Source organism: Myotis yumanensis, unplaced genomic scaffold, assembly GCF_028538775.1.
Source record: "Myotis yumanensis isolate MYYU_CA2020_CCGP unplaced genomic scaffold, mMyoYum1.0.hap1 SCAF_6, whole genome shotgun sequence".
NCBI lineage: Eukaryota > Metazoa > Chordata > Mammalia > Chiroptera > Vespertilionidae > Myotis > Myotis yumanensis.
The window spans coordinates 96,386,825-96,414,408 of record NW_027223757.1 but is presented as its reverse complement, the minus strand read 5'-3'; the positions used below and the strand labels follow the sequence as shown (position 1 = coordinate 96,414,408).

The 27,584-nt window shown below is 55.8% G+C and overlaps 1 protein-coding gene across 1 annotated transcript in view; it reads right to left on the bottom strand.

The window, feature by feature from the left end:
- Nucleotides 1–26,362, bottom strand: part of TNXB (tenascin XB) — a 67,719-nt gene extending 41,357 nt beyond the window's left edge. The window contains 10 exon segments of the mRNA XM_070418868.1: nt 583–876; nt 1,826–2,194; nt 3,206–3,479; nt 3,481–3,899; nt 4,581–4,844; nt 5,031–5,187; nt 10,200–10,315; nt 10,714–12,459; nt 12,775–13,185; nt 26,240–26,362. Coding sequence (XP_070274969.1) covers nt 583–876; nt 1,826–2,194; nt 3,206–3,479; nt 3,481–3,899; nt 4,581–4,844; nt 5,031–5,187; nt 10,200–10,315; nt 10,714–12,459; nt 12,775–13,177 — 4,042 coding nt within the window. The 5' untranslated portion in view covers nt 13,178–13,185; nt 26,240–26,362.
- Between the last annotated feature and the right edge of the window lie 1,222 nt (nt 26,363–27,584).

The window sequence follows — 27,584 nt, the reverse complement described above, 5'->3', positions numbered from 1 at the left end:
GGAGACGCTAAGCGCCCGCTGCTGTTCCTCACCTCTGCCCCCTGCCTCGGGGACGGGACTGTCTGACCCAGAAAAGCCGGGCGCCTGAGCCCCTCGCCTCCTTCACCTCCTACATCCAGACTCACTGCCCGCCCCACCAGGCACTGCCATTTCTTGCCGGTTCCCACGGAACTCACTTCTCCAGGGACCCTCCCCAGAGCCTCCGTGTACCTTGTAAGATACATGTAGAATCGCGTCTCTCCCCACTGAAACCCTCAGAGGCCCCCAGGGCCCTCAAGAAAGTTCCAAGCTCCTGTCAGACATGAGACCAGCACCCTCAGCTGCCCAGGCGCCCTGCTGCCCAGCGAGGAAACAGACAGGGGCCCTCCTACAGAATCGCTCTCCCTGCCTCCCTGTGCACTGCTCCCTGTCTGCACTGCCCTCATCAGCCTCTCTGCCTGACTGTTTTCCCTTCAGGATTCCTCTCAGGGACCCCTGCCTCCAGGAAGCCCTCCTGGAGTTTCCAAAGCACCGAGAACCCTGGAGGACCATGCAAGGGCAGGGCAGGGCAGGCGGGTGATGTGCGCGACTGCTCTCACTTACAGATCTTGGCTTCAGCCACCAGGGGGCCGTGCCTCTTCTTGCCCACAAAGCCGTACAGGAGGAATTTGTACTTGCGGCCCACGTCCAAGTTGGCGATGAGGGCCGAGCGCTGGGGCCCCTCCACAGGCACCACCCGGGGCTGGTCCCTGTCTTTGTACTGGATCACGAAGGAGTCGAACTCGCCCTCCGGGACCGTCCAGTGCAGGAGCAGGGAGCTGGAGGTCACGTCGGTCACTGTCAGCTCGCCCAGGCGCGGTGGGGCCAAGGGCTTCCCGGGCTTTTCCCCGTCGCTGTCTAGAGGGGGAGGGGAGTAAAAGCAAAGCAGACTCAACCACCGCTTTACCCTCGTCTCCTCCCCTCCCATCTGCCCACCGGCTCACTCCAGGCCGGACGGCTCCCTCCCTCCCTCGAAGACTCCGCTGTGACCAGCCTTCCCGAGAAGGGGCATGTCCCCCTCAAGCTCCCCACCCTCACAAAGGTCCCAGTTCTCTCCACACCGAGGTTCATGGGGCAGTTTCAGGCCCCGGTGCTTCCTGGGGGTTTGGAAACGCCCTGCTGCTGCAGAGCAGTCTGAGGACTCCTCAGTCCACCTGCACGGCCCTCTCCCTGTCTCCCTCTCTCCCTGAGCTGGAGCTGGAGCTTCCGGGAGAATCAGCTTTCCTGGTCCCATAAGCGGGGCATGTGAGAGCCAGGGACCCCAGGCGCTGGCCTGCACTGGCTCTGCAGACCTCACCCATCTCTGCAGGCCTGCTGGCTACGGTGCTCACACCCCCAGGAACCCACACCCCCAGGAGAACCTGGCCGATGGGACCACAGGGCCAGAGCCACCATCCTAGCCTGCCCAGTGAGGGGGCGGGGCTGTGGGGAAGAGCAGGGGAGGAGGGGGTTGAGGGTCATGTCATCAGAGGCCTCCCCACACCCACCCAGAGAGATCTATGGGGTGGGGCAGAGGAGTGACCAGGATGTGGGAACAGGACTCAGGGAAAGAAAGCTGCAGGGAGAGCCCTGCCCCACCCTGACATTCCCCCATTTTCTCTTCCTGGAGAACTCCCCTCCCCGCCCACACCCACGAGGTCACTTCTCAGCTCACCCATCCCTCTTGCCTCTGACCCCTCAACTCCGTTCTTCTGCTTGTTTCCTCCCACCCAGACACAGCCCTGCCTCCACCCCACCCCCCGCTGAGTCCACGGCCCAGCCCTCCCCCAACCTCAGGACCCAGGTCTGAGCAGAAGCCAGAATGTACCCATAATGCCTTGGTAGATGAGAGGGGCAGAGGGCTCGCCCTCAGGGGGGACCCCACGAAGTGACAGCTCATAGGGGGCTCCAGGAGGGGGTGAGGGCAGCAGTGCCTGGCGGACATCCCCGGGCAGGAGTTGGTCATGCGACCCTGGCCCATTGGGCACGCGGAGGCGCAGCTGGAAGTGGGCAAAGGTGTCAGGCTGGGCCATCCAGGCCACGCGGAGGCGCCCGGTCTCGTCTCTGCCCAGCACTCGCAACTCCCCCAGCTCCTGGGGGCGCTGCTGCAGGCCGGGCGCCTGGGCTCCTTGAGTTGTTGAAGGGCCTGAGGGAGGAGGCTCATCAGTGGCCCCCAAGAGGCCGGAAGGGGAGGACCCTGGGAAAGGCAGAGCGAGAGAAACAGGAGAGTCCAGTGTGAGAGCCGGAAAGGAAGCCCAGCCTGCAGGTCTGCCCTCTGGCCTCTAAGAGCCCACACACCTTCCTGGCCGCCTCATCCTCCCAGAGGTCGGCCAGTCCCCCAGACAGCCTGTCCCCCTCACCTGAGCAGACAGGCCTGCAGGTAAAAACTGAATGGAGCAAAGCCTCCCTCCCCCAATACTCCTGTGACCTCCAGCCCCACACGCCCGAGCCCCTCCCACAGCAGCCCCCACCCCCCCCCCCCCAGCACCCAGCACCCCCCGCCCCCGGGTGGTGGCTGTGGCCTCCATTAGTGCTGCAGCAGAAGCCTGGAAGAAAGGAGGAAGGTGGTGTGAGCAGGGAGGGTGCCAGAGAGAACGGGCTGTGAGTGGAGTGAGAGGCTCAGCTCAGCGGCATCTGGGCCCTACGGGAAGAAAAGGTCCGCCACCCTCCCCCGCAGCCACGGTGCCGCCCGCTCCTGTGGAGAGACCAGCAGAGGTGAGCCGGGCGCTGAGGGTTCCCTCCCCAGACAGCGGTGCGAAGGCTTAAGGCCGCCCAGCAGGCCCGATGTGTCCCTGTGAGGTCAAGGCCAGATTGTGGGAAACAGCACCACTGACCACAGACTTCAGACACCCTCACCCTCACCGCACGATCAGGCTGGGCACTCGGGCTCACTCTGCCCGCCGGGCCGCCCTGAGCCCGCATCCACCAACCGCCCCTGCTGTGGCCTGAACAGCAGTCCGGGCAGCCGAGCCTCGGGGACCCCGAAGGCTGGGTCTCCTTGGCCTCGGGTGTCTGCCAGGACCCTGGGGGCGGAGGTGGTTTTAGGGACACGGGAGGGCTGTGCTTTGCTTGGGGGACCCGGGAGCTGGGCCAGGGAGGGCTTGGGCAGGAGGACTGGGGGGCGGCAGTCTGAGCGGGGAGCAGGAGGAACGGCGGGAAGCGGACCCCAGAGGCAGGCGAGCCCGGGAGGCCCGGCGGCCCACGCTACCTGTGGTGGTGATGAAGGCGTAGGACTTGGAGGTCTGCCCGGCCCGCACCCCGTGGACCTCCACGTGGTAGGTGGTGCCGGGCCGCAGGCGGGGCAGGCTGACGGTGCGCGCGGTGCCGGGCACGCTCAGCTCCCCGCGGGGGCCTTCTGCCGGCGGCTGCGGCTGCCAGCGCAGCACCACGCGCTCGAAGTGGCCGCGGAGCCCATCGAGGGACACGAGCAGCGAGCCGTCGGCGGCGCTGCCCAGCACCTCGGGCTTGGGGTGGCGCGGCCCCCGCCACGCCGTCGACGCCTTCAGGCGAGAGGCCGTAGATGCCCAGGTGGGAGTCCCGCTTCCAGGGGCCGGCGTCGGGGCCGGCGGTGGGCGGGGGGGCCGGCGGGGCGGGGGAGCCGGGCGCGCGGCGCCGCTGCAGGTAGTCGTGGATGCGGCGCGCCGCCGCCGCGTAGGTCTGGTTGGCCCGCAGCGGGAAGCCGCGCGCCCGCAGGTGGCGCTCCAGGTCCTGCACGGAGCCGCGGAAGCGGCCCAGCTCGGCCGTCAGGTTGCCCCACGGCCGGGAGGGCTGGGGCCGGCCGGGGCCCGGCCGAGGCTCCTCCTGCCCCTCCTCCGGGGGCCGCGGGCGCGGGGGCGGGGCGGGCCGGGGCCGCGGGGGCGGGGCGGGGGGCCGCACCTCCGGGTAACTGTAGTGGCCAGGTGCTGCCGGGGCAGAAAGGGGAAGCGGGGGAGCGGTCAGTGGCACCCCCTCCCCCCGGGCCTCCTCCCGCGGCTGCCCTGTCCCTCCCCGGAGCCGAGCCGAGGCCGGATCCCTGGCCCCAGCCCCACCTGGAAGGAACGAGAGAAAGGAGTTAGTGTCCCAGGGCCCTCACCCCTCGCCCTCCAGCCACTGCGGTGCCCTAGAGAGAAGAGAAGCCCGCGGCGGCGGGGCCGCGTCTGAAGGAGAGACGGGGAGCGGGGAGCGGGAGGAGAGCAGGGGCCACAGCAAGTCGTGTCCCTCTGCCGCAGGGAAAGAGGTGCAGGCATCTGTCAGGAGACCTTAGGTTAGTGGGAGCTGCTGCCATGAGACCTCACCCCCAACGCGGCCCTAAAGCCAACCCGAGGCTGGTCTCCGCGCTGCCTAATTCTAGTCCCCACACGTCTGACCACTACAGGAGGGTCCCCATTTCAGAGGGTGGCTCCCCGTCCGGAGGGTGGCTCCCCGTCCGGAGGGTGGCGGCAGCTCCTGCTCACTGCTGTCTCCAGGGGCGGCAGCCTGCCTCTGGGACCTGGCGCTGCCAGTGCCCTGCCAGGTGCACCCAGGGGAGCTGCGAGCCTTACGGGGCTCCCAAGGAAGGGGCTCCACACTCAGAAACCAGGCCTCCCGACGCCCTGGCGCCATACCTGTGTTGGCCCTGACAGAGGCCGGGTAGCTCACTGCCCGGCCGCGCTCCGCGGTGACGGTCACCACGTACTCCACGCCTGGCATCAGGTCAGTCAGCAGTGTCCCGTCCGCCTCGGCGGGCACTTCCAGCCGCACCCTCTGGTTGCCAGCACTGACGTAGGACACCACGAATCGGTCCACCTCGGCCTGGGGGCGCAGCCAGCTGAGCTCCAGTGTGGTTGGCGTCACGGCCACCACCCGGAGGTCCTGGGGGCCATCGATCACTAGCCGGGTGAGAGAGAGGGGGATCAGGCGGGGTCTGCTTCTTCAGTCCCCAGCTTTCCTTCTAAGAGCGTTGTCCCACCCCAGCCCGCCCCGAACCCATCCAAACCCTCCTGGAGGCAGAGTCCTGGCTACCCCCCTCATCTCTACATCTCCCCTCGGGACCCGCCCACAGCCCCTGCTCTCACTGGTGGTGATGGTCTTGGAGACAGGAGGGCCCCAGCTGGTCCCTCGAAGGGCGCGGACAGTGACCTGGTACTCCTGCCCGGGGGCCAGTCCTCTCTGGTCATAGGCGGAGGCAGAGCTGGGCACCCGCGCAGTGAACGGCGGGCTCGCGCCCTCTGGCTGCAGGAGAGAGAGCACCGGGTGGGTCAGGGCTGGCACTCTGCCCTGCCACTCAATCCCCCTTCTCCCGACTCCAGCTCCAAGCGGTGTCAGCTGGGCCTGTGCAGAACTGGGCCCTGACAGCAGGGAGCCCGGCCGGTGACAGCAACACGCCTGGGACACCTTCTCCAGGCATCTCCTGTCCAAGGCCCTGGATGTGCATGAGCTCACTGGGCCCTGGGCAGTGGCCTCAGAGGCCTGTCCATCAGCTGTCTGCCAGATGCCACCGCACAGCCCTGCAGCCCTGACTTCCTGGTGGACGGGCTTCTCAGCTCACTCTGGTCGGGACAGATGAAGGGGACAGGGATGCCCCTTCAGGCCTCACTTCCTCCTTAACCATCTGCCCAGCCTGAGCCGCCCGCAGACCCTGCCCCGCTGTGCAATGTGGGCGTGACCCCTGTCCTTCAGGCACTTCTCTTGTCTCCTCACAAAAAGGCCCGTCGGCTCAGAGTTCCACAAACGTCCCCCGGTTTCGTCCCTGCACCGTGCTGGGCATGGAGACACAAAAACAGAAGGTGCGGCCCCTGTCCTCAGACAGCTCATGCTCTGGAGGCGAAATGCATGGCCACGGGTTCAGTTTTACTGGAGCCTAAACCAAATTTCTACGTGTGGTCCCTGCCGGGGAAGAACAACCCTCCTCCAAGTGTACGTCTGAGGTCTCCCAAGATCCACGGGGACCCCACAGGAAAGCTGCCGGCCCCTGCGCAGACAGGGTGTCCTGGGGTGCCAGCCGCAGGGGACAAGGAACTGGACATCTGTGAGCAGCCCAACCGCCCCACATCTCCCGGGCCGTCCAGCTTGGACGGCCGAGGAGGACGCTCTGTTCCGCTGAGCTATGTTGGCTGTAATGGGGACACCTCCAGTCAGCCAAGTAGGATTGGAAATTTCAAAAGGTACTCTCCTAAACCAGCAGAACTGGTGGGGAACCAACACAGAAAACAGCAAAGTATCGAACCCCGTGAGAGGCCACGCAGAGATTTCTAGGTTGAGGGTGAATAAAGCTTTGTCAGAGTTTTCTTGGCTGAAAAGGTGTCCTGGGCGCATAGGACCCCGACCCGCTCCTGCTCACCCCGCCCTAGGGTACCCCACCTAGGAGCCCTGGGGTTGACCTCAACTAAAGGCCTATGAAATCCTCATCCTTCCCATGACTAACTCTGTCACCCTTTATTCCCCAACCCACCACACACACACGCTCACACTTACACACCTTCACTCACACACACATTCACACTCATATACACACCCTCACACACACATTCATACTCACACACACATGCTTTCACACACACATTCACACCCATATACACACACTCCCACTCATACACTCACTCACACACACCTTGGCTGCTCCCTAACGATGCCTGTAATGGCTTGTCCTTTCAGCGAGACAGGCCCATCCCAACATCTCCTTCTCCTTTCAGATCATCTACATGAACCTTTTTACACCTTAGTCCCCCCTGAGACCCACTCCGGAACAGTTCCCTGAGGGTCCCACCATCAGCACATCGGGCCGCCTGAGGCAGGCTCTCTAGCCAGACGCTGCCAGGTGGCGCTGCCCCTTTGTAAAAGCGAGGCTGCGTCACTGATTGTCCTTGGCTAGTTCCTAGCCCTATTCTTGAAATCAACCTTGTAGCCCCAGGTGGGGGACTCCACCTTGGCTGGTTCTTGGAGCTTCCATCCCCCTCATCCCCTTCTTCAGACCAAACTCAAATACAAACTTTCCTGAGGCTGCGAGGTCTTGCGTCCCAATGACAACTGGCGTAGCCCTTGTCCCCAGGCTGCAGAACACACCCAGACACGGACTACATGGGCCTCTTCCTGCTCCGGGTCACCGCCCTCAGCTTCCTCATGCTTTCTCTCACATTCATAGAGGAGCCAGCATTTTGCAAAATAGCAACATTCCTTAAGTTAGTGGTCCTCAGGTTTGGGGTGCATCAGAACCACCTGGAGGGCTGGTTGCAACATAGGTTGTGGGGCTCCATCTGCAGAGCTGCTGAGTCAGTAGATCTGGCACCACTATCAGATCTAACACTTGGCACATCTAACCAGCTCCCAGGTGGTGCCAATGCTGCAGATCCAGGGAACACACTTTGAGAACCACTAAGTCAGCATAACAATGCCACTATACAGAGAGAAGACTGCTCCTCTCTGGTGTTCCGAAAATCATCCCAATAGCGAGGCGTGTCCTTGGCCAGGATTAGCAGAGTGTGAGCTCCAAGAGGAAAGTGCTTCTGGGAAGGTAGAGACAGGCAGGCTTCTAGGAAGATGGCAGTGGCCAGGATATATCCTGTGCCAACAGAAATGGACAGAGAGCACTGGCCAAGGCGGGAGGTGCGACTCCAGGGGCCAGCCACAGAGGGTGCAGACAGTGTAGTGTGCAGGCCGGCAGCGCAGGCTACGGGGAGCCCAATAGGAGCACTTGGGGACCAAGTTTACAAGCGCGTTCCTCACACCCGGGCTCAGACAGAACCGGAATGTGACAGGACCGAACCCAGAGCAGAGCACATGAGCTGACAGCGTGGCCACGCCGGGCACAGCCAGCTCAGCGCCACCCAGCCCCGTGGTGAGGGAGGAAGCCAAGGGCTTCGCTGGGAAGCCCCGCTTCTTGAGAACACCCGGGAGTGGGCTGTATCTCCCCGCGACTGGGGGACTGTGCCGCCCTGCACGCTCCTTCCATCTCAAGTGCTTATTTTAATTCCACTTGCCCTCAAGTTTCTTTGGAAAGTTCCTTCTAAAAGTCCCACCCTCTCAAGATGAGAACTATGTAAATAATATACACAGAGAAGAGAGTGGGAGAAACACTTAAAAATGTTAACAGTGTTATTTTAGTGTGAAGCAGCCAGGAATTATTTGTGTTTTTTTCTAGTTGCCAAATTCTTGTCTTGTGATTAAATTATTTTTATACCAAGAAAAAATTGTCTAAAACAGAAGAAAAAAACGCCCAGCTATCCTGGTTCTACAGCAAAGGGCTTCTATCTCCACCATTCTCGGGGGTGAGGAGGGACAGAACACGGCAGGGGCTGGCCTGGGGGCAAGAATCGCCAGGCCAGTGGGGTGGGGTGGCAGCGGCACCTCGGCGCTGCCCTTTCCGTCCCCGAACCTTCCTTGGGTTTGGGCCCTGGGAGTTATTTATGCTTCCAGAGTCCTGGCTGGGCAGAGATGCGGGTGACATGGCCTACGCACCACGACGTTTGTGGGGCGGTGCAGGAGAACATGAGTTGGACAGTAGAAACGTCAGATGATTTGGGCTGGGAGACCAAACACATCATGAAAGGGCACGAAGGCGTGGGGGGAGGTGCTGATACGAGAGGCCGAAGGCGTTGTCCTTAGGGGGCCCCACACACTTTAAGAGCGAGTTGGAAGGAGACAGAGAAAGGCTGCTTTGCAAGGCACTGAGGCGGGAACCACTTCAGACTCCAAGTCATGCAGCAGCCTGGCAGCCTGGCCCAAACCGAAAAGATAACACTGAACAGAGCCAACTGCCAAGCTCTATATTTAGGCTAAAAAAGTGAATATAGTTCAATGCTGTCTTTTTTCCTTTCTCCTTTCTTTTTTCCTTATTTATCGACTAGAGCAGTGATGGTGAACCTAGGACACGTGTGTCAGAGGTGACACGCAAACTCATTTTTTTGGTTGATTTTTCTTTGTTAAATGGCATTTAAATATATATATATATATTTTTTATTTTATTGATTTTTTACAGAGAGGAAGGGAGAGAGACAGAGAGCCAGAAACATCGATGAGAGAGAAACATCGATCAGCTGCCTCCTGCACATCCCCCACTGGGGATGTGCCCGCAACCCAGGTACACGCCCTTGACCGGAATCGAACCCGGGACCCCTCAGTCCGAAGGCTGACGCTCCATCCACTGAGCCAAACCGGTTTCGGCGGCATTTAAATATATAAAATAAATATCAAAAATATAAATCTTTGTCTTACTATGGTTGCAAATATCAAAAAATTTCTATATGTGACACGGCACCAGAGTTAAGTTAGGGTTTTTCAAAATGCTGACACGCCGAGCTCAAAAGGTTCACCATCACTGTACTAGAGGCCCAGTGCACAAGATTCGTGCACTCGGGGCGGGGGGATGTCTGACTGATGGCCAACAGTCAGACATCCTTAGCGCTGCCTGTAGGCTGCTCCCGCCACCACCGCTGTGCATTGACCACCAGGGGGCAGCTCCTGCATTGAACGTCTGCCTCCTGGTGGTCAGTGCGCATCATAGCAATGGGTCATTCCCTGTTTGGTCAATTTGCATATTAGCTTTTTATTATATAGGATGTTTTCTAAAATTCCTACACTGTCTATATATGTTTTATAACAAAAAGTTTATTTGAAAAACAAATATGATCAAAACAGCTGACAGTCTGACCACAAGTTAACACATGTCAACTCTGAGAAAAATACCTGGGTCTCCAGAGTTAGCCAGTGAGCGACTGGGCTCTTCTCTGCTCTCATGTTTCAGCAACAAATGCACAAAGCGAGAGGCACTAGAAGAGGGAACTCTGGGAGTGCAGCATTCAAGACCAGAGTCCTAGGAACCAGCGGGATCTGCCCGTGAGAATGAAGGGCGACGTGATGCCCGCGTCTCCAGACCCCCGAAAGCCCGTGGCGCAGGGTGCAGGGCAGGCAGAGCAGGTCCCTAGCTGTGGTGAGGCCACTGGTGGGCGTGGAAGTGGGGCCGATTTGGACTCGGCGTCAGCCGGAAGACTGCCTAACAGTGATGCCCCACGCAGCACGGGACAGCCTCAGAGAACTGAGCTCTGTGGCCAGAGGTGTCCCAGCAGCAGTGGGCCAGCTGCTGGAAGGCTCTGCGCCCATGTGCGCTGGACCAGACCTCACAGCAGCTTCAGGGGCCCAGCTGTCTGCACTCAACCACTGATGACCTGGAAGGACCTGCACGGTGAGCCCCTCCCCGGCCTCCCTGCAGCCCCTCTTGGCCCCGCAGCCCCTCCTGGCGTGGCTCTCACCGTGGGGATGAACTGAATCTCATAGGCATCCACCGGGCCCGGAGCCCGGGTCCACTCTGTCCGAACCGTCGTCTCCTCCAGGAGATGCATCCTCATGCCCTCAATGGTTGGCACCTCTGCCCACGAGAATGGGATATAGACTCTGGTTAGCCCAAGGCAGCCCCACCTGACGTCCACATCACAGGCTGCATTGAGATCAGTCCCAGCTCACACTGCCCCGTGGGGGTGGGGCAGTTAGCAGAGGTCAGAGCAGGCCCTGCTTCCCCCAGCGCCAGGAACAGAGAATCTCCCTACTAGTAAAAGCAACCCAGGAGGCCCCGCCTGCTCATCAGGTACTGAAGCAGGTCCTGCTGCAGGCGTGCACCCTGGTTGCCCTGCCCCTGGTGGACCAGCTCCCCGCATATATGACCTCCCTCCACTCTTCCTCCAGCAGCTGGGCTCCTAGGCCCGGGGCCCAGCCTTCCCCCGGCTCAGGTCCCATCCCCAAGGAGCAAACTGGAAAGGCCGCGCTCACCTTCCCCGCAGTCCTCCCCCGCATAGCCCTCCAGGCAGACGCAGCTGCCCTCGAGACACTCTCCGCGGCCCCGGCAGTCCCCTGGGCACGTCTGGATGGCGCAGTCGGGGCCTCGGAAGCCCTCCACGCATACACACTGGCCGGCGCGGCACAGCTCCCGGGGCCCGCAGCCCCCGGGGCAGGCAGCGGCAGGAGGCTCTTCCTGCCCACAGTCCTCGCCGCTGTAGCCCGCGTGGCACACGCACACTCCCTGCACACAGCGCCCGTGGCCGCGGCAGTCGCCCGGGCAGGTGCGGGTGGAGCAGGAGGGGCCGGTGTAACCGGCGTCGCACACGCAGCGCCCATCCTCACAGCGGCCCCGCCGGTGGCAGTTGGAGGGGCAGGTCCGGAGGCTGCAGTCCTCTCCCGCGAAGCCCTCCCAGCAGGAGCACACCCCATCCTGGCACACGCCGCGCTGGCTACAGTCGTTCGGGCACCTCCGCGAGCCGCAGTCGTCGCCCGAGTAGCCGTCGTCGCACACACAGCGTCCGTCGAGGCACTGGCCGCGGCCTCGGCAACCTCCGGGGCAGCTCAGCGCGCCGCAGTCCTCTCCCTCGTAGCCCACGTCGCACGCGCACACGCCATCCTCGCAGCGGCCGCGGCCCCGGCAGTCCCCGGGGCACCGACGGCTCCCGCAGTCCTCGCCCGTGAAGCCCGGGTTGCACACGCAGCGGCCGTCCACGCAGCGCCCTCGCCCACGACAGTCGCCGGGGCAGGCGCGTAGGCTGCAGTCCCGGCCCGTGTAGCCGGGCCAACACACACAGCGGCCACTCTCGCAACGACCCCGGCCGCGACAGTCCCCGGGACAGCTGCGCACGCCGCAGTCCTCGCCGCTGTAGCCCGCATTGCACACGCACACGCCGTTCTCGCAGCGCCCGCGGCCCCGGCAGTCGCGCGGGCAGGCGCGCGCGCCGCAGTCGGGACCCGTGTACCCGGGCCAGCACACGCAGCGGCCGTCCTCACAGCGGCCCCTTTGGTTGCAGTCGCCCGGGCAGCTGCGCACGCCGCAGTCGTCCCCGCTGTAGCCCGCGTCGCAGATGCATTCGCCGTCTTCGCAGCGCCCGCGGCCATGGCAGTCGCGCGGGCACGTCCGCGTGCCGCAGTCCTCGCCCGCGTACCCGGGCCAGCACACGCAGCGGCCGTCCACGCAGCGCCCACCTTCGCCACAGTCCCCAGGGCAGGTCCGCGAGCCGCAGTCTTCGCCAGCGTAGCCCGGGTCACAGACGCAGCGCCCGTCCTCACAGCGCCCCCTCTGGCTGCAGCCCCGGGGGCAGCTCCGTGCCGCACAGTCCTCGCCAGTGTAGCCCGGGTGGCACACGCAGCGCCCGTTTTCGCAGCGCCCCCTCTGGCTGCAGCCTCGAGGGCAGGAGCGCTGGCTGCAGTCGGCGCCAGAGAAGCCCGGCCGGCACACGCACGCGCCCTGCACGCAGCGCCCGTGGCCGTGGCAGTCCCCGGGGCAGGAGGGCCAGCCACAGCTGGGGCCCGTGTAGCCAGAGAAGCACACGCAGCGACCACGGACACAGCGCCCCTGGTCGTTGCAGTCATCTGGGCAGGACCCGGAAGCAGAGGGTGGGGAGGAAGGGGACACTCGGGAGTCCATAGGGTCGGAGCAAGTGGGCCCACCCCAGCCAGGCTCGCAGGAGCAGGCGCAGCGGTTCAAGTCAAACACGCCGTGGAGGCTGCAGAGGGTACGAACGTCTGTCTGGCCTGGAGTAAGAGCGAGAGGAGGGCCTCAGTCTCTGCGCAAGAGGCTGGGTCCCTACAGTGTCCCCTGAGCTTCCCCTCCAGCAGGGCCATCTTAGCTTCCAGCTGCTCCTTATCTCTATGTGGGGGGAGGGGAGCTGACATCTAGCCAGATGGCTCCCCTCCCCAAGCTGTGCCCTGGGCTGCACTCACCACCCCAAGTGGTGAGGAAAAGGTGCCTTTTTCTAATTCATACCCGGGTCTTTTATACTGGCGATGCCCACCCAACTTCCCCACCTGCCCCTTTTCCTGTGCCCCCTCCTGTGGTCACCTGCTCACCTGTGCCAGCCTGGGCAGCAGCAGGACAGCATCCCCCAGTGCACTGTTCCTTGAGCCCCTTCACCAACTCCTCCAGAATCTCTAGCCGGACCCTCAAGGCCTGCACCTCTGAAGCAGGGACCGGGGGCTCAGTGCCTGGGGGACAGCCACAGCCAGCTGAAGGGGGCAGGTTAATGCGGTGGGTGAACACCACCTGCTTTTCCCCTCCTTCTACGATGTGCTCATAAAGCTGAGAAGAGGGGTTCCCCCCTCTTGGCTCCGCTGTGCGCCCCCCTGGCTGAGGAGGGGGCCGAGGGGCTGGAAGTGTCATATTGGATCGTGGAGAGAAAGGGCCTGCTCGGACTGCGCCCAACAGCAGCAGGAGGGCCAGGCTGGAGGCTAGGGAACATTGGGCTGGCATCATTCAGGAGGCTGCAGGGAGAGAGGGCAAGTGTGAGAGCAGTTTCACAAAGACAAGACGTCCCCAACACATACATTAACAACAGTCCTTCCACCCACAACTAACCCACCCAACTCACATGTACTAAAAACCCACAGTTAACCAACCCTAAGGAATGCCCTCCTTGGAGATTTGTTGGTCTCTAACTCACTTTCTGATGTCATTTGGTTTCCCTGCTCCCCATCTCTTTGCACTGTTGCACCCACACTAGTCCTTTGTTCCACCGACACCACAAGCTGGCATAGCCTAAGGGACTTTGCACTGTCTGTTCCCTCTGTCTGGGATGCTCTTCACTCAGCTCTCAAAGGTGGGCTCTTGCTTGTTCAGATCATAACTCCTGTGTCATTGACACCCAGAGGCCTTCCTTGCTGCCCAGTTGGAGCAGTCTTCCATTACTGTCCACTACAATATCCCACTTGTGTTCTTCGTGGCATTCACTGCTGCCTGAACCATCTGTTGGAGCTCCAGTGGTGGGAGCTCCATGAGAAGTGCACGGCTGTATGCACAGCTGTATGCCTGAGGCTGGCACACAGGAGCTGTCCAAAACATTGATGTTGAATGGATTAGTAGATGAGTATCTACCGCCAACCCTCCCACTAGCACCTGGGTCCCAGTTCCTCCTATCTTCTCAGGAAATTTCAGGGGTAGACTGTCCTCTCTCTTTTTTATTCAACTTCTCGCTCTCAACTAGATCCTTCCATTGGATTTTACATGAGCTCAAATATATCCCGTTTTTTAAAAAGCCCCTTTCCTCAGGACTTATATTACCAAGTATCAAAACCTCTTACAAAGATGCAAGAATAGACAGAACAGAATAGGGTCCAGAAACCGACAGACAACATCTATGGTCAGCTGATTGCTGGCAAAGGTGTTACTAAAATTAAGAGGGGACAAATGGTCTTTTTGATAAATTGTGCTTGGCCAACTGAAATTCCATATGGAAAACACACCTATCTCTACCTTTTGCCCACATATAAAAGTTAATTTGAAATGAAACTTAACCAGAAGGATTAAAAATGGTGGCAGAGTAAGTGGATGCTGCATGGGCATGCTCTCAGGACCAAGCTGGAATTACAACTAAAATACAGAAAAACTTCCTGAATAATCAACGGGAGACTCGCTGGAGAGGACCCTGGTAACCGAGGACGGAAAGTGGAGATTGCATAGGAACTAGGAGGAGGGACAGAGGCACGAGAGGGCTGGCTGGGCTCCCACATACAGCAACTGAAGTTCCGGAGAGATATCTCAGCTGTGAGGGGTGCCACTGAGAACTCTGGGGTCTATCCCCAAGATGGGCACTCCCCCCCCCCCAGCAGAAAGCACCAGAACTGAGAAGGGTACCCACATAACATCTGGCTGGGAAAAGCACAAGGGATGCTGTCTGCCAGGGAGAGACAGCTGGAAATTCAGGCACGCTCTTAAAGGGCCAATGCACAAAATTTCCTGTGGAGCCACCCACATTGTGCCTCAGATGGAGCTGTGTGAGCAGAAGCCAGGATTGGGGGCTCTGGGGTTAGAGTTTAGAAGGCAGACACCCTGGTTTCCTGTGCTGAGTCATTCCCTCATGCTGCAGAGGTAATCTTTCTTATGCAGACATTTGCTATACAGGAGGCCTTATCTGTGGGGAAGATAGTTGACCCACCCTATTGGAAAACACCTTGTCTCACTGTGCAGAGTTTCTGATGGTCACTAAGTGACTGAGAATAACAATTAGCCTCCAGGCAGAAGCAATTGCCACACCCTGTTGGGAAAAAAACTCTTGCCACACCTGGGGACAATTGCCTGAGGGCAATTCAAGATGGAATTCTATCTGTCTATAGACAGAGGCGGTTTCTGGAGGCTTTGAGTCTTTGCCTGATCTAATTAGTCAGAAACAGTGTTTGACACTGTCCTGCACTACAGCTTGAAAGGTGTAGCAGATCTACCTAATACAGAATAAACCACCAAAACAGGCAGCCAAAATGAGACACAAGGAAACAACCCAAAATGAAAGAACAAGAGAATTCTCCAAAAGAAGAGACAAAAGAATGGAGATAAAAAATTTATCTGATATAGAGTTCAGAATAATGATGGTAAAGATGCTCAAAAGCATGAGAAAAGATATAGTAACTATTGAAACACAAATAATGACATAGCACAAATAAAGAAAACATTGGAAGGAATACACAGCAAATTAAGGGAAGCTAAGGATCAAATCAGTGAATTAGAAGACAGGGTTGAAAAAGTCACTCAATCAGAGAACAGCTTAAGGGGTCACATGGTTTTAATTGACACTTATAGAACAATTCACCTCCAAAGCTGCAGAATATACATTCTTCTCAAGTGCACATAGGTCATTCACAAAAATAGATCACATGTTATGATGATACAAAACAAGTCTCTACAAGTTCAAGAAGATTGAAATCATATCAAGCATCTTCTCAGATCACAGTGGAATGAAATTAGAAATCAACTACAGTAAAAACAATTAAAAACACTCAAACACATGGAGGTTAAATAGCATGTTATTAAACAATGAATGGGTTACCAATAAGATCAATAAATAAAAAATAAAATAAAAAAACTTCCTGGAAACAAACGAAAATGAACACAGAACACCAGAAACCTCTGGGACACAGCAAACGCCTTCCTGAGAGGGAAGTTCATAGCACTACAGGCCTACCTCAAAAAACAAGAAAAATCAACAATAAACTATTTAACCCTATAACTTAAAGAACTAGAAAGAGAACAACAAGAAAAGCACATAGTAAGTAGAAGGAAGGAAATAATAAAGATTAGAGCAGAAATAAATGACATAGTGACTAAATAAATAAATAAATAAAATCAATGAAACCAAGAGCTGGTTTCCTTGAAAGGATGAACAACATTGATGAACCATTAGCCAGACTCATCAAGAAACAAACACAGAGGAGCCAAATAAATAAGAAACGAAAGTGGAGAAATAACCACCGACACAACAGAAATACAAAGGATTGTAAAGAAATTCTATGAACAACTACATGCCAACAAGCTGGACAATGTGGATGAAATGACAAATTCCTGGAAAAATACAATCTCCCAAAACGGAATCAGGAAGAATCAGAAAACCTGAATAGGCCAATAACAAATGATGAAATTGAAGGAGTAATAAAAAAAACTTCCAGCAAACAAAAGCCCGGATCTGGGCAGCTTCATAGGGGAGTTTTACCAAACATTCAAAGGAGAACTAACATCTATACTCCTCAAATATTCCAAAAAAAATCCAAGAGGAAGGAACACTTAAAAGCTCTTTTTTTTTTTAAATATATTTTTTTATTGATTTTTTACAGAGAGGAAGGGAGAGAGAGATAGAGAGTTAGAAACAGATGAGAGAGAAACATCGACCAGCCGCCTCCTGCACATCTCCCACTGGGGATGTGCCCGCAACCCAGGTACATGCCCTTGACCGGAATCGAACCTGGGACCCCTCAGTCCGCAGGCCGACGCTCTATCCACTGAGCCAAACCGGTTTCGGCCTTAAAAGCTCTTTTAATGAGGCCATCATTATCCTAATTCCAAAACCAGGTAAAGACAATACAAAGACAGAGAATTACAGGCCAGTATCCCTGATGAATATAGATGTTAAAATCCACAACAAAATATTAGCAAATTGCATCCAGCAATATATTAAAAAGATCATACACCATGATCAAGTGGGATTTATTCCAGGGATGCAAGGCTGGTACAATATTCGCAAATCAATAAACGTGATACATCACATAAACAAATTAAAAGACAAAAATCACATGATCAACTTAATAGATGCAGAAAAAGCATTTGACAAAATCCAACATCCTTTTGATAAAAACTCTCAACAACAAAGTGGGAATAGAGGGAGCATATCTCAAAATGATAAAGGCCATTTATGACAAACCTACAGCGAACATCATACTCAATGGGCAAAAGCTAAAACCATTTCCCCTAGAAACAGGAACAAGACAGGGATGTTCACTTTCACCACTTTTATTCAACATAGTACTGGATGTCCTAGTCACAGCAATCAGACAAGAAGAAGAAATAAAAGGCATCCAAATTGGAAAGGAGGAAGTAAAACTCTCATTATTCACAGATCACATGATATTGTACATAGAAAACCCTAAATACTCCATCAAAAAAACTACTAGATTTAATCAATGAATTTGGCAATGTAGCAGAATACAAAATCAACACCCAAAAATCAATGGCTTTTTTCTACACCAATAATGAATTCCTGCCGGAGGCTGGTCCATCCTTGTTGCTTGACACAGTCGATACAAGGAAGAAACATCTGCACAGCATATGTTTCAAGGGACCTGGCATACTGTTCTTAATATGTTTGCTCCCCTTCTTAGCGCTATGAGGGCCACCTCCCCGAGAAAGGTTGTTTTCCCAGGTGGGGATGTTTCCCTGGAGTTAGGGATTAACAGGACTAAGGAAGGGAATAAATCAGTAAAACCCCTTAACTAAGTGCCAGGAGGGTAGTTAATCACCTTAACTACGAACAATCACGCTTAAGCTACATAATCTTTAGTTAGGATAATCTCCTTCAGTTACTTCCTTGTAGCTTAACAGAACAGTAGAGTAGTGACCTTGGAATGGAGATAACTAGCCCTAACCTTTGGAATAGAATGGATAGGATTAAACTCAACAGAACTAGATGGAGATGGGATTTTTGGCAAGGGTCAGATAAACTATGGACATGAAACAAGGAACTGTAGAAGGTTAAGGGAGGACCCAAAACATACCATGATGTAACTACAGAGGCATACTTATAGGATCAAATGGTATAAATACAGATGTAACAGGAGAATAAAGTGAGAACTTGGCTATGATGATCAACTGAATGCTATCTCTGTGTCCTTCCTTCTTCGCCGACTCTGTCCACACCTTTAGGAACCCCTGGACCTGCTGGGGCTGGACCCCAACAAATTCCCAGGAAAAGAAACTCAACAAACAATTCCATTTTTGTAGGGCGCAGCTATAGGGTTAAGCCTTGGACTGACCTGTTGGCAAAGTCACAAACAAGTCCCTGCTTAGAGGGCACAGTCCTCTTAGCATAATTAGGCTTGACCTTATAATGCTCCCTAGATCTTATCTGGGAAGCTAATGGACTGAGGGAGGTGCAGCAAGTGCTGCCAAAACAAGTGAAACTCACAAGAACAGTGTAACTATGGTAACCACTACCTTGTTTACCTCTGACTATAAAATAAAGGCTCAGCTTGCCTCTGGATTTCTCTCTGTGGCCTTAGCCAGGCGCAGGAAGATCCACCTAGAATAAAGAGAGAACCTGGCTATGCTGATCATCTGAACGCTGTCTCCGTGTCCTTCATTCTTTGCCAACTCTGTCCACACCTTTGGGAACCCCTGGACTGCTGGGGCTGGACCCCGGCACATTTTTTCATTGCAACAAAAAAATTAATATACTTAGAAATACACTTAACCAAGGTGGCCAAAGACTTATACTCAGAAAACTACAGGACGTTGAAAAAAAAAGAGATAGAAAAAGATATAAGCAAGTGGAAGAATATACCATGTTCATGGGTTGGTAGAATCAACATCATTAAAATGTCCATACTACTCAAGTCAATCGACAGATTCAATGTAATCCCTATTAAAATACTAACAGCATAATTCACAGGTCTAGAAGAAATACTCTAAGGAATCAAAAAAGACCCCAAACAGCTGCAGCAATCTTGAGAAAGAAGAACAAAGTTGCAGGTATCACAATACCAGATTTCAAGTTATACTACAAAGCCACCCTAATCAAAACAGCCTGGTACTGGCACAAGAACAGGCATATAGAACAATGGAACAGAACAGAGACCCCAGAAATTGACCCAAGCCATTACGCTCAATTAATATTTGACAAAGGAGGCAAGAGCATAGAATGGAGTCAAGACAGTCTCTTCAATAAATGCTGCTGGGAAAATTAGACAGATACATGCAAAAACAAAACAAAAACAAAAACAAACTAGACCACCAACTTACAGCATACACAAGAATAAACTCAAAATGGATAAAAGACTGAAATGTAAGTTATGAAACCATAGAAATCCTAGAAGAAACCATAGGCAGCATAATCTCAGACATCTCTCCTAGTAATATGTTTTGGGATACCTCTCCTAGGGCAAAGGATATTAAGGAGAAATTAAACAAATGGGACTACATCAAAATAAAAAGGTCCTGCTCAGTAAAAGAAACCATCAACAAAATGAAAAGGGAGCCCACTGTATGGGAGAACATATTTGGCAATGATACATCTGATAAAGGGTTAATATCCAAAATCTATAAGGAACTCACACAACTTAATAAAAGGAAGACAAACAAACAATCCAATTAAAAAATGGGCAAAGGACCTACATAGTCACTTCTCCAAAGTGGACATACAGATGGCCAAGAGACATATGAAAAAATGCTCAAAGTCACTAATCATCAGAGAAATGCAAATTAAAATGACAATGAGGTATCACCTGGAACCTGCCAGAATGGCTACCATCAACAAATCAACAAATGTCAAGTGCTGGCGAGGATGTGGAGAAAAGGGAACCACAGTACACTGCTGGTGGGAATGCAGACTTGTGCAGCCACTGTGGAAAAAAGTATGGAGTTTCTTCAAAAAATTTAATACTGAACTGCCATTTGACCCAGTCATCCCACTTCTAGGAATATATCCCATGAAAACCCAAAACACCAATCAGAAAGAATGTGTGCACCCCTATGTTCATAGCAGCACAATTTACAATAACTGAGATCTGGAAACAGCCCAAATGCCCATCAGTAGACGAGTGGATAAAAAAGCTGTGGTACATTTATACCACGGAATACTATGCAGCAGTAAAAAAGAAGAATCTCTTACCCTTTGAGACAGCATGGAGGGACCTGGAGAGTTTCATGCTAAGTCAGAGAAAGACAAGTATCACATGATCTCACTCATATGGGGAATCTAAATAACAAAATAAACTGATGAACGGAGTGGATCCAGAGACATGGAAGCATTGAACAGAGTGGGGAACCTCAGAGGGAAGGCGGGGGAGGGTGGGTGGGTGGGAGGTAGTCAACCAGGGCCCCTGTATGCATATATGCATGGCCCACAGACAATGGGGCAGTGAGAGCCTGGGTTGGAGGGGGCGGGGAAGGGGGCAATGGTGAAAAAAAGGGGACATATGAAATACTTTCAACAATACAGAATTCTTAAAACAAAGCAAAATAAAAACTTAACCATAAATGATGGGATTGATATATTGGACCTCATTGAAATTGGTAACTTCTGGACCTCAAAGACACCGTTAACAGAATGAGAAGGTGAGCGGCACACGGGCGGAGTTACCACTGGGCCCTGGACGAAGGGGCTCATTATAAGCGGATTTTTTCAGGTGGCCCACGCTGCTCAACCCCACACCCTTCAAGGCTCAGCTGGTGTTCGGAAACGTGAGTACACAGAAGGACGACGATGGCTATACTAAGATGTTCAACTACGCGGGCCGTTAGCACCACTAACCCCATTGCACGTGATGTGTCAGAAAGAAACAGAGGAGGGGTAAAGTCTAAACTAAAACACTTCCAAACTAAGACAGCAAGTAAAAGGCCGGCAACCCAGTTTTTTAAAAATTGGCAAGAGACTTAAACAGTTACTCCAGTAGGAACACAGCATATCCAAATGGCTAACAAACATGAAAAGGCGTATCACATCACTAGAATTCAGGGAAATGCACATTAAAACCACAACAAGACGCCATCCAGTATCCACCAGAATGGCTACCATGAAAGGAACTGCCATTGCTCGACATTGGCAAGCATGTGTAGCAACTGGAACTCTCAACTGTTGAAAAAAAGGAGCATAAATTAGAGCAACCACTTTAGAAAAACTGGCAGTATGAGCACACGACCTACAACCTAGCAATTCTACTTCTTGGTAAATATCCAAAAGAAATGACTGCTCATCTCCTCCAAAATCGTGTACAAGAATGCTCATGAGCCCTAGCCTGTTGGGCTCAGTGGATAGAGCATCGGCCTGCAGACGGAGGAGTCCCTGGTTCGATTCTGGTCAAAGGCACATGCATGGGTTGCAGGCTCGATCCCCAGTAGGGGGCCTGCAGGAGGCAGCCAATCAATGATTCTCTCTCATCATTGATGTTTCTAGCTCTCCCTCTCCCTTCCTCTCTGAAATTTAAAAAAAAGTAAGAATGCTCATGAGATTTATTCAAAATAGCCCAAACTGGAAACAACTCGAAGTCCATTAATAGTAGAATGGAGAAATAAGGTGGGGCACTGTCATACAATGGAATATTACACAGCAATGAAAAACACCCTCTTGCTACATGGGTCAACATGAACAAATTTCACACACATACTAGTAATGCCGAGCAAAAGAAACCACACACACACACACACACACACACACCATTTGAAATGATGCTATTCATATGAGGTTCTTAGAGCATCAGCCCCTGGACTGAAGGGTCCCAGGTTTGATTCCAGTCAGGGGTACATACTTAGGTTGCATGCTCGATCCTGGCCCCGGTTGAGGGGTGTGCGGGAGACAATCAAACATCTCTTTCACCTCGATGTTTCTCTCTCTGTCTGTCCCCCTCCCCTCCACTCTCTCTAAAAAACAATGGAAAAGATCCTCTAGTGAGGGTTAGAAAGAGGATAGGATTACTTTCAGGGCTAGTATTGGCTGGGAGGAGTCACAAGGGGGGAGTCCTGAAAATGCTTTGCACCTTGATCCGGATGGGGTTACACAGATGTATGCATATCCAAAAATTAATTGAGCTACATGCTTACAATGTGTGCATGTCACTGTATGAAAGTTGTACCTTAAACTAAAAACACCTTCCCCAATCTCATCCTCCCTCAAGGCACCACTATCCCTAACCCCTCCTTCCGGCCACAGTTGTCAGATTTCCCTGCACTGCTTCTGTTTCCCTGGGTCCCGTGCGTGCCTCCCTCCACTCTCACCTGGCTGCTCCACACACAGCCTCCCCACCGCCTCCCAGCGAGCTCGGTGCCACAAAACCTAGGAGACATTCATCTTCGTCTTACTTGATCTCTCTCAAAATCACTAAACACTATTGGTCACATCTTCCATCTTAAATAGCATTCTAGCTCTGTGCTGTCCATATGGGAGCCAGCAGAACTGTGTGGCCTGGACACCTGAGATACGGCAAGAATGGTGGAGGCACTGGGTTTTACTCCGTCGTTTTTAAAAGCTCCCCAGGTGGTTGCTGAGACCTACTGCTCTCGTCACCGCCCCGGGTGCCTTCACCCAGACCCACGGCTTTAATTTCCAACATATGCGCCAACTCATCACACCAGCCTCGTCCTCTCTCAGCTCCGAGCCACATATCCAACTGCCCACTTGGCACCTCCTCTTGGGCACCCCGGAGTCAGGACGTCCAGAGCGGACTCTCAATCGTCCCTCCGGTACCACCCCCCTCAGCGCTAGTCTCTGCAGCTCAGGGCCCACCATGCTGCCAGCTTCCCAAGCCAGAAACCTAACCGCCCATTCAACACCAGGACGTCTCATCGCATGTGCCCGTGTTTTCTCACGAACATCGCTTTGGTTTGCTTAGTTCTCTCCCTCTCACCAACACGGTAGTCCAACCTCCCGTCTACCTTTGGCTTGACAACTGCAGTGGCCTCCTAGCTGGTCCCGCTGCTCCCACTTGCCCCTCACAATCTTGAAAAGGCAACTAGGATGTCCCTCTCCCCTAACGACGCTCTCGGTGTCTCCCTCCTGAATTTTCTTCCAATACTGACAGGCCTCTCCCGCCTCATCTCCCACAGCACTCGCCTCCCTCTCTCCACTCCAGGCCCCCTGGCCTAGGTAATACCTCATACTCTTGCTGATGTCAGACTTTTGTGTATGCGGTTCCCTCTATGACTATGTGGCCCACGCTTCCCTTTTCTCTTGGCCTCGTCACCCTTCAGGGCTCAGCCCACATCACTTCCTCAGGAAGCTTTCCTGCCCAGGTCAGGCCCCCCATCGCGTGACATCACAGCACCAGGCAACTGTGATGTGTAGCATTTATAACATTTTTCATCACGTATTTGTGAGATTGATTTATTACTTCTCACCCACATTTGATCTTGCCTGCCAGCCTGCAGGGCCCGTGTGTGGCAGCATGCACCGTGTTTATTTCTTGGCTGCTGTATTCTTGCATCTGTGCTCAATAAATATTTATTGACTGTATGATTGAATGAAAAGTTAAATTTAACCCCAGGACTAGCTTCAGAGCTGAAACCAAGGACAGAACCAAGGTCAGGGCTAGGACCTCAGACAGTCTCTGGGACTGGAAATTGGTTAGAAACAGCAACTGGGGCAGAGAGTGGGCCAGGTGTGGAGCCCGCAAGGGCCAGATGGCACGAGGACTGTGTGAACGGTGTGGGAGAATCTGCCACAGCTGTATGCAACCGCTATGACCGCTAGGAATTACCACCACAGCAGTGCTACTCGTAACGGTTTGGCTGCAAACCGGGAACCCGATGTCTCACGTCAGTAGACTGGGTTAAATAAAGTGGCTCATTCGCACAGCGGAATGAAGTAAAGCAATGAGAGCACATGCAACAACATGGACGGGTCTCCCTAACATGGGGCTAAGCAAATGCAGCCAGACACGAACGAGAACGTGCTGAAAAAGCCGGTTTGTGTGAAGTGTGAGGCCCCAAGGCCACACTGTAGAGTTCCAGGTCAGGAGGGGGCACTCGGGGTGTGGTGGGAATCTGGGGTGCCAAGACTGCCCTGTCTCCGGACCCAGGTGCTGGCTGTCTGTGGATTCACTGAGGCCAGGACTGGGGAGCACAGGGAGAGGAGGTCTAGAGGCGAGCGGTGGGGTGGGGCGCCCGCGCTGTGCAGGGCAGGGGCGGCCCAAGCTCTGTTCTGTTCAGGACAAGGGGTAAGGAGAGGCGAGGGCTGCGGCTCCTGCAGGCAGAGGGGCAGCGAAGGGCTGAGAGGGGAAATGCTGCCTGGGGAGGGGAAGGGGCAGTGACTGCGCCTCCCCCCACACACATTTCCTGGCTTCCCACCTTCCACTTCTCCTCTGGGCCTGCGGAAAAGGAGTTTTCAGGCCCTCGCAGGGCCACCAGCCCACAAAAGACGAGAGGGAGCTGGACAACAGGGACGGAGCTTGCACAGAGCCAGGCAGACAGCTGCCCTTCCGGGGCCCTGCGGCCGGCCTCTCGGCTTGGGGTGTAGCCGCGGGTATAAGGGGGGTACCTACCCTCAACTCCCGTCACCCTGTATCTAAGGCTGTGCAGATCACAGGGTGCACGCACACATTATTACAGGGACACATACACTTGCGTGTGTTCATCCACAAATACCGATAAAGCATGCTCGTACACATCCACACATCTATCCGACAAGCCTGCATCTGCGCACGCGCGCGCACACACACACACACACACACACACACACACCCCTCCCCTCGTCCTCCTCCACGCAGCCTTCAGTGATGCCTGAGAACGCTGATGTCTCCTTGGCTCAGTGGGCAGCTCTGTGACACAAAGGACTTTAACTGGAATGAGGGGACCCAAATGGGAGGCCCTTCTCCTGGGGGAATAGGCTCCCAGGGCCCACTCTCCTGGAGGCCTTTGGGAGGTGGGCCCCACAGACCCCCCTCCGTGGTGGGGAGGGGAGTCTGCAGCAGGAAGAGGCTGGAGGGAGCCCAGAGGAGGGACTCCTTCCCAGCCTCCTCTCCTGTCGCCACCACCCTGTCCGCACCTCCAGCTCCTGGAAGAAGCCTATTCTCTCTGCAGGAGGGAAGCGAGCAACATGGGTGTCTCTTGTGTCCCCCCTTTGAGCCCCCACTGCACATCTGGGCGCCTCTCTGCAGTGGGCGGGGACGCAGCTTCACCCTCTTGGCACCCTCCCCTGGCTGGAGGGCTGGCAGGGGTGGGGCCTCCCCAAGCTGTGACTCAGCGTGCTGGCTATTCTATCCGCTGTGGCCAACTCTGACACTTCGCTCATCAGGGACTGTGGGTCCCCAGAGGTGGGGAGAGAGGTGATGCTCTACCAGGGGCGAAGGTGGAGGATTGCAGGCTGTGAGAGGAAGGAGGTGGGGGGGCAGATATTGGGTTGGACCCAGATAGCAAAGAGGGCCAGGCAGGGATGCCGTGGGGACCAGATGTCCCACATTCGGGGGAGCTAATGGGCAGCGGGATGGAAACATTGAGACAGGATTTCCGAACCCCCATGTGGGGGGTCAGTGAGAGACAGGAAGGCAGGTTTTGGTCCTGCACCGAGTGACCAGGACTCAAGGGCAAGAAAGTTTGAGGAGTTGAGGTGCCAGATCCCCAGGATTTTGGAGGCTGAACTGGGAAAAGGGGGCGGAGACTGGACCCCGAAAGGCAGCAGCTGCGGGGTTTCCTACTTGCTTCCCAGTACCTCTCAGTTCACTTCCAGTTGTTTCCAAGCCATGAAATTCTTTCCAGGCAAGATAAGGGGCCCGCCCGCCCCACCCCGGGTGTGTCACGCGTATGGCGGGGGTAGGGGGGTGTTCAGACGGACAGAAGCAGGGGGAGTCCCTGGAGGCATCTGTCATCCCAGCCCCCTGGACCGGAGTCACGGGTGCAGAGCTCTCGGCCAAGAACAAGTTTTAGGACCTCTCTGCGGGCCTGGGAGTGCTGGCTGCTCTCCAGCATTTCCTACGGGCTCCCTCCCAGGCCCGCCACCCGCACGCTGTCACCTGGCAGTGCCCATCTGGATGCCCAAAGAAGCGTCCTCGCAACTTCCCGAGCGCGGCTCCGCCGCTCCAGCCAGAGCACGTGGGGCTCCGCCGGCTCCTGCCTCCCCGGGGCTCAGCGATGCCACCTGGTGCCACCACCTGGTCCATCCACCCTTACCCACTGCGCCCGCCACCGGCGTCCGGCCGGGCGCACGGTCCCGTTTCCTCTGCACCAGCAGAAAGTCCCCGTGAGCGGACAAGCATTTGAGGAAGTCCGGGGGCGGGGGCGGATTCCCGAGAGCGCGGCCCTGCCAGCCTTCGCCGGGCGTAGGGACACTCCCGCGCCCCCCAGACGCGCCCTTACCCGGCAGTGCGCGCGGTGCTCCCACCTGTGCTGCTCACCTCCGGCGCTCGGCGAGGCCAGGAAGGGCTCCTGTCGCCCGGCGCCCGGCAGCAGGGGCTCGCTGCGCCCGGTCTCGGCAGCCAGCACAGTGAGCGGAGGGAGGCTGCGGGGCAGGGAGAGAGGGGAGGACCCGCGTGAGGGCAGGGAGGGAGCGGAGATAGGGCAGGCCCGCCGCCCCTCCCACCCCGCCCGGCCCTCCCGTCACCACACGCCCCTCCTCTCCCCTGACCCCCCCTCTGGCTGGGATGACCGAGTCCCACAATCACCTCATCTTGCCCTCCACCCCTGGTCCCACTCCCGTGTTCTTCCCCCAGCCCACCCTACCTTCCCCGCAGCCTGACATCGTCCCGCCCGTGCGCTATTCGCGCCCCCACCATGTCTCCACCTGTCGCTCCTGCTCTCAGACCTGCTTTCTCCTCTACCAACACCCTTCCCCACCGCGACCCTCTCTCCCTTTCGCCTCCCTTGTCAGCTGCCACTGCTCCGCCTGGGGTGCCAGCTCCGCGGTCCCCCAGCAATTCTCGCCTGGGGTGTGGGGCAGGAGGAAAGCTCCCTCTCGAGCCCAGATCCCTCCCAGCGTGGGGCCTCCTCGGGACTCCTTGTCCCCCCCTGCCCCCTGTTCCCTCCTGCCCTCTGCCTGCTCGGCTCAGAGCACTGCTCTTCCAGCTCCCACCCCAGCAAATTCCTCCAGAAAAGGCAGCTGAGGCTTGGGCACTGGCTGAACACCAGGACATAAAAGCCTTGGGAAGGCAGTTGGGGTGTGGGGAGACAGGGAGGGAAGCCTGAAAGTTAGGTGGACGTTTAGCTGCAGAGCCAGAGGCAGGAGGTCTGGGTGAAGCTGTGGGGGGCAGTGCAGGGTGGGAGTGGGGGCTGGAGGCGGGACGAAGACCAGCATCACACACCCGCCTAGGCTGCTGGCTGCTTCTCTGGCCTCGGTTCCCATGTGCGGCTGCCCTGGCGAGGGGCTGAGCTGAGGACAGTTGCTGCTGCCCTGCTACACACCTCCCTGAGCCGGCCAGCCGCCCCCCCCCCCCCCCCCCCCCCGAGAAAGGGAGTGCAGGAGCCCGACTGCCGCTTGGGCTGGGGCACAGGTGTCCTGGGTCAGGGCTTGCTGGGCGGCACCAAGCTGGGCCAGGTCCCAGTGCGCTCCCTGGGGCCGGGGACAGGATCGCGTGGGTGTCCCCGTGTCTGGGTGTGTTTTTTTCCTGGCTTTGATAGGGAAGATGAAGTCAGAATCTTGGATGAAGCCGGGTGCAGCTTCCTTCCGCTGTCTTGGCCCAAAGCCCCCACAGCTTCCCAAGATCTC